Below are 15,452 nucleotides of genomic sequence, written 5' to 3'. Positions count from 1 at the left end.
CATATTGCCGTTTTTATTGTACACGAGCCGTTCGAGCTGTTTGCTCGAATTTGGAAATGAATCGTTTTCTTTCTTTCCTTTTTTTTTTTTTTTTTTTTTTACCAATACGTGTATATTATTCTCAATTTCACTTGCGCTTGAGTGACGAATTTTTCGAATTCTTATACACGCATAAATCTAACGTGTCAGGGATTATTTTTTCGATCCTGATGGATTATCGTCAAATATATCGGTTGTTGTGAAAACTTGGAATTATAGAAATTCTCTCTCAGCGCGACTAAATACCGGAGAACTGCGGTTGCACTTGTCGTTATTGATTATGCGTAATATGCGGTATATGTAATGCATATAATATGCAAAACTGGGGCATGCACTGTATATTATATATCTCTTAACGAATCAATCGAGACTCGTGATGAACGAGTTGAGTCGAAGAGGTGACATTTCGTATGCAAGAGGTATTCTTATTAACCCTTTGAGTCGTAGTGGTACGTGTATTTTTTATTTTTTATTTTTTTTTTTTGCCATTTCTAATAGTATACCAATAGATTTTCGATACTCGAGAGTAATTATTGCGATGTAACGTAAATTATCGTTGTTGGAAACGAATTGATTGAAAAACAATCGTGAAAATTGAAGGAATAATTCATCTCCGAGAAAGTTACCCTTCTACACGTATCACACGATTTACATAAATTATGACTTGAATCAGAAATCGGAATTTGAAAATTCAGTATGGCGAATCCAATCAGCGACCCCAAAAACCGTATTGTAAAAATCTTTTTGTAAAATTTGAATAAGAACAATAATGTGCGACTCAAAGGGTGAATGGGAATACGGTGATTAATATGACATGTCAATACGGGGCGTTTAGAGCTTGCTGCAAGTCGTAGGTATGTACATAACGCATGTATATAAATATCGTAGGGAAAGTTGGCGGGTTGGAACTACGATTCATTAATATATAATCTCGTGTTACACAAATAATGTACGAATCGTTACGGAATCACAAGGCCTGTGCGATACTAAGAAATTTGAAATACCGATATCGTCCAAACGACCTACAAGTTCTAACGTTTATCATACCTACACCTATAATAACGTGTAATAATAATAATAATAATAATAATTTCAGGCGTATATGGAAAACATAGCAGCTTTGTGTATATATATATATAAATACACCGTATATATCACAATCAAAAACCAAGAGAAGTTTAATGGAAGGGATTTATAGAAAGAAAAAAAGAACTAACAATGAGTAAATAATTGAAAAAAAAAAAAGGACAAAGTAACAACGATATCCAAACGCGTTCTACGTAGGCGAAACAATTCATACCTAAGCTATGCGAGTAATTAAATATGGTCGTAATTTTTCAAAACCTTAATACAATCTATACGTATGACTGATAAAATTTACGCAAGTATGACGTACGTACGCACGTGCGTGCTGTTGCACGTTTATAATATCGTTAACCATAACACAAAAACATAAATAGCGGGTATACAACAATAACGAAAGCAACGATGCATGTGTGCGTGTATGATGCGTGTATAACGAATATATGAATAAATAATTAAGCCGTCCGTACCTATGAAAAATGATGAGTCGAACGTAATTTCATAACCGTTTGATATTTATGTAGATTTGTGCGTACAAATTTAGCCTGGCATATTATCTTCGAAAACTTATTCGAACAGCAAACTGTACGTACACGGTGTTTGACTCTTTGAATAACTGATGAATTTCGGTAAACGCGGTGGTAACAATTATATTACAGGCTGCTTTTATTCAACTTAATTCTATCCTAAGTTGGAAGTGCGACTCGGGACGTGATAAAATGGGTTTTATTGTAGAGTGTGGATGCAATGAGAAGGGGTGCGTTTTGAACCTTACTTCAGGGTTACAGTCAAGTCTCTCGGATTTGATTTCTTTTTTAATATTTTATAGTAGACTGAAAACTGTGACGACACATTCAATTAAACTCTTTTTAAGGGGGTGGAACCACCCTCAAAAGTAAGGCGATATGTCGAGAAGTTAATTGGCAGTTTCACCTGATAAAATATTGAAAAATGTAATTATCTCAGTTGGAAAAATGAAAAGAAAAAAAAAAAAACATAAGAAATGTGTAGCTTACTTTTCAGTCTACTGTAACATATTACAAAAAAAAAAAAAAAAAAAAATGAAATCTGGGATTATGTAATACTTTCCTTGAGTCAATCAAGACCATCTTAATTTGTGAGAGAAAGTTTCATTCACGGATGGAATGGAATGGAAACGAAAGGTTGAAGTTGGTAAAGTTAACGTAACCCAACATCGTGTAAGAAACAATCAGGTTTCGTACAATTTTAGAAAGACTTTCAAGGAGTTTCGACTTTTGCAAAATATGAAAACGATTGAATTTGAGAAAATCCTGAGGTTCCAAGTAACCATTTTATTCAACCATGCATCCAATCATATCAAAGTAACGATACCAACTTCAACCTTCGCATGGAAATCAGCGTTGGCTTATTGAAAAACTAAAAATAAGATGATCCCCAGTTTCGCTCCGAACTGCATTACGTTATGCATCTTGATTTGTAATCGGTGCAATTATACCACCTGTAACGTTGTTTGACGATCTGCGGGTTCTTGTACCACGAAGCATCGAATACACAAGTCCTTAACTATTTTCATTTCTTACCACAATCGAAAAATGTATTTCTACGTAGAAAATGAAAATTAGTTTTCTAGCTGTTACCACAAAGTCTAGTATCCGTTACTGTTCTTTCTCATTTCGATCGCTCTTGCTAGATTTTCTTGGCAACTGTTGCGAAAATTTAACGCTCGCGCAACGATAAATTGACGTTAAAGCCTTGTTTGACGAAAAAAAGTAGAGTATTGTCAATTTTAGTAGTAGTAGTAGAGTACTCAATTTTTCTAACTACTGCAAACAAATGAAACTTTTCTCAGCGTAAGGTTGTCTAATGTATACAGTACTGCTAGCAATCGTTATCATCATCATCATTATACGTATCCACGAGTGCAGTGTATTATGTGTTGTGTGTATAGATGAGATTGGTCAGCTGTGACTACCTGAGCATTTGAGTCCCTGATGCGTGATGCCGTGCAGCATCGAACCACAATGGTCGCAGAAGGTCGGCGTCAGGTAGGTGAACACCTCCCATTTGTGATGCGCGGTCACGGCCTGAGAACACAAACACGGGACCCAGGCCCGGTTTTTCATACCGTTGAATATCACACATGGAATATCATCACATGCCTACCACCACCCATCATCATCCCCACAAATTCTAAATTTCCTCCTCCTTCACCACCTCCACCTCCACCATCACCTTGTCATTCTCGCCTCATCGGACCATCACTGCTACCCGCATTTTTCATACATTGGAACTCGTCAGTCAGCGGTTTCTATCGCCTCCCATTCGCTCTTTTCACCCTTGACTGTGGTATCGACCCTCACCACGCGCCCTTTCGACGACTCTGCTTATATCGTTAAGATTACAGAGACCGAATCCGCACCGTGTATAACCAAGCACACAATTAACAGCCTAGTCTGAGGCTGGCGAAGATTGCAAGTTGCCGTCGGTATTTTTATTACCACGCAACGCTTAACGTGTATAAAAGTTTCTACTATTCTTCTTTGGACAATATCAAGTAAGTGTACCAGTTATCGAACCTCTACCAATTGTTCACCGTTCTTCGGTTACAAAATTTACGAAACGAGACAAACTTCTAGCGTCTTAACTCTCTGCAAACAATTGGTTTTTAATCGTCGAGTGAATTACAATATCTTTTCCGCAAATTGTCGTTATAAAATATCATTGGGTATAAACGTTTCGATAACTCATGGCACACTTACCTTGGGTAGGCATGTTTCTCTGAAACTTGCTGTAAAAATTTTACAATCATTTCGTGTTTTATATCATTCCTCAAGTTTTTCTTTTCTTTTCTTTTTTTCTTTCCGTTAAATACTATTTGTAAATTCTACACACTGTACCACTGACAATGAGGCGAAGTACTCGTATGCTTGAATATGATATTACGTGCGGTATATGCGATAATGTTTGAAATTACATGTATATGAGATATTGATTTACCGCCGTTTGTAATTATGATCCTGTTAAATAAACAATGAAACATTGTGACCGTTTATCACGCATCAATTTCTCCCATCAAACCATTCGATTCAAAGATGACGATAACAGCTTTAATGTTATAACTTTACACCGGCAAAATATTACGCCATATGTATATGTTTTACTTTTCGTCTCGTAATTTTTTTAATTACGTCGGTATATCCTATAGGTTCGAATTGTTGAGCCTTGCAGGACACTGAATTCTTTATTCCCGACGCCTTTATATTATATTTCCCAACAGTTCAATATTCTTAATGTTAATCGGTGCTTTTCTCAATTCGTATTGCGCTAATGTATATTCGAATCGGTTGCTCGTTTCGTCCTCTGTAATAATATTTCGTTGTGTTCATTTTTACTTTCGATTCTGCAGCTGTCAGAACTAATTTTTCTTTTTATCTTATTCTTTTTTAAGCATAGGGTTATTACAAAAATTATATAAAATTAAAGAAACTAACATTGGAAGTAATTTTTGTCGAAAAATAGACGCGGAACTGAAGACAATTATTATTATTTTGTTTTTTTTTTTTTGTCAATAGTAGGTACAACAGTGAGTAATAGTAGTAGTAGTTGTTGTTGCAGTAGTATAAGAATTAAGGTACACCGTAAAAGAATTGGAGAATTGAATAAATCATCTGTAAAAGGGTGCAGAAGGAGTGAGAGGAGTTGAGTGAGAAGATCAGTATATATATACATAACTATGCGAGCCATATAAAAATATTCGACATCAAATATATATATATGTATAAATATATATATAATACATATAATATATCATAATAAATACATATATAGTATATATATATATATGTATACATATATGTATTAAAAATGCACATTCGATATTTATCGCATTTTTTATATGTAAAATGTTTATATTATAAAATCGTTATTTGCATCCTTCAACAAACAAGCAATTCAGTATACTTATTTACAAATAGTCTTTAATTTTTATTTAATTGTGTTTACGTACACTAACTATTATTTCTCATTTTATATCGATTACGTAATAAAATGCAACAATAATACTTTTTTTTTTTATATATATATACATTTATATGACGAATCTAAATTGTAACATTTATATTGCGTGATCGTACGAGACGAGTCTCCTCAGAGTAGTTATAAGCTGCATTATCATCACCACTGACACATCATCCAGCTAATAAATCCATTATATCCATATAAATAAATAAATAATAACATTGTATGATGCACAGCTTCCAATGCAGACAACACGGAATAACAGAATAATAGTAATAATAATGTGTGAACGAGAAGAGTTTTTGTGAAACTAACAGTATAAGCATAAAGTTGTCTATAGGTGTGTGTGTGTGTGTGTGTATGTGTGTATGGGCGGGCGTGTTTATAAATAATTATGTAATCAGTCACTCGAATTCATCTGTCGTACTACCGATCTCTGTTATTCGTGTTTTTTTTTTTTTTTCTTTACGTTTCTTTTCTTTTAAATTCTAAACATCGCAGCGTTTCGATTAGGTATATATTTCATCCACTATCCATCTGAGACAGGGAAGTATCTTCTGTAAACAATTGTGCAGAGATCAAAAGATCGGATCTGAGCTTCGATCAGCACCTAATCTGACTCGTTCCAACTGCTTTTTTTTTTATTCCAACCGAATGTCAATTCGCGAGGAATTATATATTACAGAGACTCGCACGATATTCTCGTTGAAGAAATTTGTAGGTAATTATTTTTTTTTTTCTCTCGGTAATTGCAATCAGTAGGTTCACAGTGGCTGAGTGTTTTTTTTTTTTTTTCTTTCTTGTTTTTTTTCGATATCAAAACTGTAACTAGTTGACTCAAATGATGCAGGAGAATTTAAACGAACGATACGTTGATCGTAAACGTATAAAATTTCGTTGGACGGAAAGATTGTTTCAGTTTTGATTCGAGAAGAAGAAGAAGAAAAAAAATCCACTGGGAACCCATTAATTAACATTACTCTACAGTGATATTTATCAATGCGTCAAACTTTCGGCCAACTTGTTTTCAATCCGAAACGAAATGCGAGTTTCGATTTTATAACGAAATATATGAAAAATTGAGTGGCGATTTTTTGGATCATTTTTAGAGTTCCATATCTGACAATGTGATAGAAAAAACGTAACACTTATACAGGATCAATTTCTTGTTCGTCCGTCTGTCAAGACTCTTTTTTTTTTCATGAACGGGTAGAGGTAACAAGTTGAAATTAATATCAAATACCAAGGTGCGGTATGTAAAATTTTACATCCTTGGAGGTGTGAAAAATTCAAGCTTCCAAGTCAACGCGATCAAAAGATACGACCATTTATGTCACAGATTTTTATACTCGCAAAGTCACAAATCAAAACCTACGTGGTATTTTCCCGTTGACCTAGAATCATTAAATTTAGAGAGAAGCAAACTCTCAGGGCACAAGTAATGGAAAAAGTTCGAAAGCAGTTCACTTGTACTTGTATCGTATGGGAAAAAAAAAAAAAAAAAAAAAAAAACTGCGTGTTTGTCGGTTCTCATTCAGAATCTCCTTTTCCAAAATTCCCCCAGAAAAAATTTTCCCTCCTAAAATCCCTCTTTGCCAATATTATAATACATTTATTAATATTCGTGCAATCATTTATACATCAATTTTTCTTATTTATCCGGGAAAATTTAATCCGGTCGATTTTTTTCACCGATGATATTTCTCCAGCTGGTATTTTTTTCTCGTGATTTTATACGGGGATATTTCGTCACAGGAGGGGGATTCCGAACGGTCATTCGCTTATCCGTTCTTTTTTTTTTCTATCTTTTTGTTTTGTTCACAACTCGCATTTTGTTTCGGACTGAAAACAGGTAGCCAGCGAAGTTGGCAGGCATGCATGAATATCACTGTACGTACACTTGGGGACAATGAATCTGAGACGGCTTATTTTTTACACTAGACAGTTACGTTGGCAACACTGAGAAACCTGCAGCGCCACAGTCGGCCGAGCATGAAACTAACTCGATCTCAATAAACTTGACATAACAAATGACCGTCGAATCTAACCTTACAATACCGCGGGGATAATGACTTGTTAGATCGACACGTATTCTAAGGTTAGATTCGACGGTCGTGGGTCATGTTAAGTTTATTGAGATTGAGTTAGTTTCGCGCTCGGCCGACGGTGGCGCTGCAGGTTTCTCAGTGTCGCCAACATAACTGTCTAGTGTTAAAAATTTACCGTCTCAGATTCATTGTCCCCCAAGTGTACGTATGGTTTGGTAACACAACAGATGAATCTCGAATTGAGATAGATAGAGATGGATAGAGATATAGAGAGATAGAGAGAGACAGAGAGAGGTGTTACGGGTATATGAGCGATACCTTGGCACTTCATGCCCTGGTGAATGATGCCATAGAGGAGGCTACCGCAGTGGTCACAGAAGGTTGGCCCGCTGTAGGAGTGCTGCTTGAACTGATGTTTCGTCCGGGTGTCCTGCGTGTCACGTCCATCACACCATATTACACTATCGCATCATGATCACCCGCGATCAACACCAACCCCCATGCGTCAAAATCATTCACCCTGTCTCACATTTACCTCTTAACACCCCGAGTTCATTCCCCCCCCTACGATTCTTACTGCGCTTTATTGTTAGTAGGTTGTTGTAATTGTTGAATCTGTATTTCAACCTACCACCAAGGGTTACTTATAAATTATTACTGATTATTCATCTGACGATAAGATTTTTTTTTCTGAAAATTTTATCCGTGTAATCCAAATTCGCGGATTCTGATCATCGAACTCCGTTAATGACGAGGATAATGAAACACACTGGGTCGATTTCATGTAACACTGTACCACGTTACCGCAATATATCGTTTTATAGTATCACCGTTTCGTTTCTATGATTATTAAAAAAAAAATTTTTTTTGTTACAGACGATAAGGTGGATTGTAAAAACTGCAACAGGACGACGCATCCACACGTCATTCCGGAATCACCTGAATGTGAGTGTAATCTACGTTTATGGATGAATTTATGGATGTGTGATACACAAAGGCGGTCTTTATATGCAGGGGTCGGAAAACAAATTATTTCAATCTCCTAGTCTCCATGTTTAAGCGGGAAGTTTCAGATTATTCATAAATATGCTCATTCGCTATATATTGTACTGAAGTTTATTTCACGGTTTCTCGCAGGCAAAAAAAAAAAAAAAAAAAAAATGAAATCAATATTCCAGAATATTCAGTGAGATTCGTCTTTCTCTCAGTGAAAAATGAAAAAATCACCAATGAGGTATTTTTTTTTATTTTCCAAGATAACAAATGTAAAAAAATAACCTCAACATTGGCGCGTCATCGACTGTGATATTAAGTATAGTGTTGACATTAGGCTTATTCCGTAAAAGTGCTGACTAAATGAATGCTAGTGTTTTGTTTCAGTTTTTTTTTTTTTGAATTTTTTTTTTTCCGCCGAAAAGAAGGCGAATCTCACCGAATATTCGAGATCATGGATTTTTTCGCCTACGAATTAATTTAAAATAAAATTCAGTACAAAATATAGCGAATGAGCATATTTTTGGATAATTAGAAATTTCTAGTTTAAACTGGGAGACTAGGGGAATGAAGTAAGAATCTGAAAAAAATTAGGGCATTCTTTTTTCCACGATTTGAAACATTTTTAACAGGCTCCATCATGAATATACAGTTAGAAGTTTTCACTCTGTATTTATAAAATTGATAACGCATGTACGTAGGCCATCATCACACGTGGATATCCATATATATATATATATATATATATATATATATAGGTATAATAAGTTAATTACATAATTGCACACAACAGAATGCGGAATTATTACTCAAGCAACGGTTATATACGACGTAATTTATGATAGCAGAAAATTTGAAGCGACAGCCATGCGATACCTGTAGTATAAATTGTACGTATAATATATTTATTTATCCTAAATGTATATAATAATTATACGCGATCGGTGTAAACCTTAACGAATTTGTTTTTTAACGATGAATGTAAGACTACATCCTCGTACGTCAATTCCTGCGATTTGATTATGATTTATGAGCAGCAGTTTCGTTGCAAGGGAATTTTTTAACATCTACCCATTTTTTCATCACACATATTGCTGGAATATAAATTATAATTGTAGGTACGCGCTCGTAAATCGAGCAACGGTAAGAATTTTTCCAAACACCTTGACTAATCATTATTCGTAACGTCTCGATGACTTACAATAATTGAATTCCATACCTTGTTACTTACACTTGACAAAAAAAAAAAAAACAAAAAAAACTCACCAGGTACTTATATAATATGGGTGAAATGAAAGTTGGTTGTTATAAAATTCCACCCCGAAGACACCGGTCGAGTTTTCTTAACGAATGGCTCTTTTGTGTACGCGGTATAATGGCTGCTGCAACCTCCTTGAATATAATCACTTCCGCATCCTCCCCCCTTCTTACCGACTGCTGGTAAAGCAGTTTTAAGCTCATAATCACTTCGGCTAATTGCCATATCCTCGTTATACGTATAATGGGACTCATGGTCAGCAGGCGACAGATTCAATGTTCTTATTAAAAATTTATATACTCGGATCGTTATTTTTCTCTACAACAATATGATATTAATCACAAATCAATGTCAATTCATGTTTATTATTATTAACAATTGAAGGTCTGTACCTGTAATGTGTATACAGGTATTAATCCTGTTTTGTTGTGATTTTTCCGTTCATTTCGTTCATTTTTTATCCTCATCCCTAATTGTCCAAACATTGTTTTTAGTTCAAAGTTATCGTCATCAGGTATTATTATTATTATTGCTTCTCATTAGTACCAATAATACTTATTTTATATTGCGATAACTGTCATGTGCGAAATAAAAAAAAAAAAAATCAGAGGTTCATCATAACGGTTTGGTTTGTACGAGTTTATCTGAACTTTAAACGTGTACCTACGTGATAATTATATATATATATATATATATATATATATATATATATATATACGAGGTATTATCATTTCAGGATAATCTCGTAATTATTTTCTCTTTATCTTCTTCCCTTTCAAAGCGTTAAACGTATATTATAATATATAATTTGTTACGTGCACTATGTACAGTATTTCTTCAGTTTCATTGGTTTGATTAATTATTAATTAGATGTACAACAAAGCATAATACATAAAATCCCGCGACGCGTATGATACAATTGTTACACCTGAAGTATAAATTTACTAATTATTTATATTTACCCCCCCCACCGTTCGCATTTATTTTCTTTCCACTTACAAACATGAACACCTATCATACGCAATTTGATGATGTTTCGTTTTTCTTAAAAAGAAAGAAAAAAAAAAATAAAACAAAATAAAATGGTGTAAATCGAATCGTACGAAATATCTGATACTTACGTCCGAATCGGCGCCCTTATCCGCTCCTGGACACGTGAATGTGACGTATTCGTGACATCGTTTGTGAACGACGAAACTGCATACTGTAATAAACAATATTCACAGACTGCAGACCATTATCACTGGTTACAGTCAATTGTAAACGCGCTTTTCACCGAAACAGTTGTTGAAGCCGCATTATTTTAAGTCGTTCTTTGAACACATTACGATTCGCTTACCTTGACACTGGTAACCCTGCTTTCCGAATCCCCTGTAACAAAAAGAACGAATATATATATATATGTAACAAATAAACGGAGTATAAATTTTGTCGCGACTGTTGCTTTAACAAAAAAAAAAAAAAAGCAACGGAAACAGAAAGAAAACAAGAATGAAACGTAACGGGAGACTGGGAGTCATACGATTGATGTAAACGTACAGTTATGCAATTCTCGCAATTAAAATCGTTCATTTTTTCGAACCGTCAATTTCACGTGATTAATTCCTAAAAAAAAAAAAAAAATGTATCACATGAATTTATTTTCCACTAGTACCAGTACGCCGGTTTTTATTCCCGCGCATGTGTTTCAATTGCACTTGCCGCGGTATGATGGAAAACGTGATGGGGTTTTAACTCTCCGAGGAGTTGGTGGGGTACACGAGTTACGTGATCAATTATATACAAGAACACCCTTCGACTTAGCTACGTGTATACCTATGTAAGCGCACATACATACTTGCCTATACTCAAGAGAATAGTAGTCAAACTACCTTCGGTGTATTGTAAAAATTTATTTACAATGACAATATTACACGTCTGTCGTTAAGATCCGATGACTATTGGACGAGAAAATATGTTGTTGAAAATATATATAAGCAATAGCAATTGCTTTAAAATTTGAATTTTGTAACGACAGTTTTTTTGTAAAAAAAAAAAAAAAAAAAAATTTCAACTTGTCGTTCTGCAACGTAAGATCGCTTGACATGAGAATGAAATGTATCAATTGGTGTACGTTGCATTATAAGTACGTGCTTCGATATACGTATGTATGTAATAGGATACGTGCAATTTCAATGCAAAACGAAATTAAAGAGGGAGGAGAGAGGGAGATAGATAGATAGATATCGGTTTTTATTATGCTTGGCCCAGTCAGGCCTTGACGCAAGTACGGAGTAACATAGTTAGACATTAGTGGATAACCAAAAGGTACAACGCAGAGAAAGGAATTTGTAAACTTAAGATGCGAATACCACGCACTGTACGATGGAAGTAAGAGTAAAAAAAAAAAATTAAAGATAATATCGAAAAAGAATAAGTTACTAACGATAAGTAAAAATTCAGGAGAGTATAGCAGTTTCACAGAACAATTAGGATAGAGAGAGAGAGAGACAGAGAGAGATTTGATTAATTTTTATTTATTCCTTGGTTATATACCGTGAGGCAATGGCATCCAACGTGTAAGCAACATAAGTTTGAATTATTGTGAAGAAAACGGATCAATATCAATCGAGTACTTATGGTTAATGATAATAATAATAATAATAACAACAACAACAACAACAACAGAGAGAGAAAGCGGGAAAGCGGGTAACTGGTGAGCTTTGGGCAGTCGTGTGATTTAATCGGGTTTTCCCCAGAACGGCGCCGCGGTTTTCGGAAAAGAGAAAAACCCCAGAGGAGGCGCAGAGCGAGTGAAAGAGAGGTAGGTAAGAGAGAGAGAGGGGGGGGGCGGTGAATCCCCGAAGAGAGTCGGCTGGGCTGCTGCTGGGGTGGTTCTCGCTTGCTTGCTCGCTCGCTTGCGCGGAATCTTCAACCGAGCATGAACAACCGCCAACCCTGGTCTATGACGTCACGCGCGCGCAATACGCTTCTCTCTCTCTCTCTCTCTCTCTCTCTCTTTCTTTCTCTCTCTTTTTCTCTCTCTCTCTCTCTCTCTCTTTCGACGGGATTCGTCCTTGCTCCTGGCTACAATAAGCGTACCACCAGCTCCCAATTTTGATTACACGGGCAATCCAACCGAATGAATCAGACACACGTCTGTTATAAGCGGATGGCGATTCTCGATTCTGAGGTCCGCAATTTGTTCGATCTTACGGGCTTACGAAAACGCGGTTGGATTACACGCAGCGAATTTATAATGCGTACCGAGGCATGTGTGTTATGTGTAGGACATGTTCTTTGAAGGTGAAGGAAATGTTCACAGTTTCATGCTCGCGGTATCGAATTAAATTTTTATTCACGTTGTATTGTTGGAATTTCGTTGAAAAGTACAACTTTTTACGAGTCGGATGAATTCTCATGAAAGAGTGCGAATTTCTACGAAAAATTGCGACGAACGGCAATTTTAAAATTCAATTTCAGATCGGTAAGATTACGAATATGCAGGAGAAAGTGTGAAATACTAGTTTTTGGATCGCCGCTAGATGTCGCGTCTCTCTCGCAAGAAAAACTAATTGTAGACAAGTCGAGTATACTTATCAGAATTTGGGAGAAGACTGATACTCTCATCTTTTGAGTATGATTTAGACGGATTTAGAGAATCTGTCGTATTATTTTTGAACTCACCTTGTCTCAATACTTTTTTTCTAAACTAGGAATTCTACGATTATTCGACAACAAATCATTTCAATATTTGATGCAGGAAAAACAATCGCGGAAATGCAAGCTTATTGTATAACAGTTATCTTATAAAAAAATAAAAAATTCTGTGACGTGTAAAACTACGAGAGTGTCAAAAATTTCTCTGCTCAATCGTAAAAATAAAATTCCGTATCCAGCGGGCAAAATTATTTCCACCAGAGATACGATCAACGTATCAACGTTTGTTTCTCCCGTATCAGTTGCGCATAAAATTTGATCAGAGAAGAAAACTCGTTTCAGTTTTGATTTCAACAAAGTAGCGAGAGCCACTGAGAATCTATAAACGAACGTTATCGTGACCGTAAATTCCATCGATAAATCTGCAAGAAATCTATAAAAAAAAAAAAATAAGAGAGAAAGACAGAAAAAGATGACTTTTCCGGGATGTGTTCAGTGAGATAAAGACAAGGCTGAAGGTTAAATCCCGGGGAACCTTTATCGCGGATGCAAGGATGTAAGGAAGGAAGAGAAGAATTTTCCAGACCCTCTGCAATCCGTGAGACCGTTATACCTACACCTACCGGGTGATTGAATTCATACGGGGGAAAGTGACCCTAGCCCCCATGGATTCCAACGTCCGCCGCACATACCTCGTACATGGTTCAACACAATGTGCCATCGCATACTCGCAGTCCTCCGACATAGTACGACACCTGCTTCGGATTTCAAGCATCGCGTACGTGCATGGATGTACGGATGTATGGATGTAGGTACACGTACGAAAGAGGTACGGGAGGTAATAGAGGTAGGTATGTACCTACAGACATAGGTGGAACAGGGGGAAACCCGCCGCGGAATCGATTGCGGCTTTATACGAGGGCAACTCAGGCGAACCGTCGGGCAGGCCGCCACGTTTTCAACCGTGCCCATCCGACCCACACGACTCTTACAACTCCATGGATGTGTGTGCGATACGCGTCCGTCTATACGTGTGTTTAAAGTTGATACGTAGGAAGCCGCCCACCCCGTTTACCGTGTTTTGCCGCCGCTGTTGCTTCTGCTTCCAGCTTCCGTCGCTTCTCTATCCGTTTATACGTACGTACACGTAAGGCGTAATCCGTATCGCACGGTCCGCAGGTGCGGCGGAATTAGATGTATTTACACCGGGCTGCGACTTCCATCTCGATGCCTGGTATACATTGTACGAGTATCCAGTGCATGTAGGATAGTACGTACAACTGTATATATCTATGTATACTTAATGTTTATGCTTAGGTAGGTGTATCCACATTGACCAGGAGCCTTTCAATTTTGCACACGGTTAAACCAGCGGCACGCGCTCCAACGCTTTGCCAGAACCTATTTGAGATGAGGAAAATTCTAATGCCGTCTGCCCGGTTGGCCGTATGTTTGGACATACGTACGTGTTGTAATACTGGTAATGGATACCGTCTGCAGGATCAAATCGTGGTAGGGAGATAAATGGATAGATATTCGGGTAGATGTACATGGATATTTATTGTGGAAAGAGGGAATCGTTTAAAAATCTTGAACACGTCCAGCGATATGAGTCATTTTCGCCAATTATAGCGAATGTACCAAACGATAAGCGAAACAGAGATCGCTTGTCGCTATAGTCGATAGAAACGAACCTCCAGAACTAATTCGAGTAACGCAACCACTGACAAATCAACGATTCAAAATAAAAAAAAAACAGTTTCGTCACTCTAACGCGAAAATTGAAAATGATTGTGCTTGGGTGTTTTTCATACTATCCCAATGATTTTTGCCTCGTTTTTATCGCTGACCAAATATTATCCAGCGATTTAAAATCGTATACGTATCATATATGTATACATATATTGAGCACGTATTATTGTAGCGTTAATTTAATCGTTGACAAACGTTTCTTCGTACCGCTCGTAGTCGAAAGTATCCATCTGTTTCTCATCCACTTGATACGCACAACTAACACGTATACTTGATGAGATTTTCAAAATTCTACCGCGAACGATAGAATTTTTCACCTGCGGTATCCGCAATTCAGCTTCAATCGAATACCGGATAGCCGACCTTTTCTGACCTTCGGATAAGATTCTGTAATATCCAATATCTTTTTCACTCTTATTATTCTCCTTTTATTCGCGTTTTACGAGAGCGTCGCGACGACGATGGAAGGGGTTGGTGGGGTAGGAGGAGGGGTAATTTAACGGCTCGGTTATCGTTTTAGGCAGACGTCTCGTGCCCCGTTTTTTTTATATATAACTATAATAAATCTCGGCATATATATTAGTAAAAGTATATACATATATGTATATATATGTGTGTGTGTGTGTGTTTCTTTTTTATAA

The 15,452-nt window shown here is 36.4% G+C and overlaps 1 protein-coding gene across 6 annotated transcripts in view; it reads right to left on the bottom strand.

The window, feature by feature from the left end:
• Window positions 1-15,452, bottom strand: part of LOC107224170 (protein kinase C, brain isozyme) — a 48,247-nt gene that overhangs the window by 14,541 nt on the left and 18,254 nt on the right. For 4 of the 6 annotated variants that reach the window (XM_046737355.1, XM_046737353.1, XM_046737352.1 and 1 more), the window contains 3 exons: window positions 10,760-10,791; window positions 10,542-10,624; window positions 3,077-3,188 (listed from right to left, as the gene is read on the bottom strand). In XM_046737355.1, the coding sequence (XP_046593311.1) occupies window positions 3,077-3,188; window positions 10,542-10,624; window positions 10,760-10,791 (227 nt within the window). Of the gene's footprint in view, window positions 1-3,076; window positions 3,189-7,487; window positions 7,600-10,541; window positions 10,625-10,759; window positions 10,792-15,452 lie in introns of those variants that run through there. The other 2 variants (XM_046737351.1, XM_046737356.1) reach the window with 2 other exon arrangements.

This window comes from Neodiprion lecontei, chromosome 4 (genome assembly GCF_021901455.1).
Source record: "Neodiprion lecontei isolate iyNeoLeco1 chromosome 4, iyNeoLeco1.1, whole genome shotgun sequence".
Taxonomy (NCBI): Eukaryota; Metazoa; Arthropoda; class Insecta; order Hymenoptera; family Diprionidae; genus Neodiprion; species Neodiprion lecontei.
The sequence above is the reverse complement of the archived record's forward strand: the minus strand, read 5'-3'. Positions and strand labels throughout refer to the sequence as shown.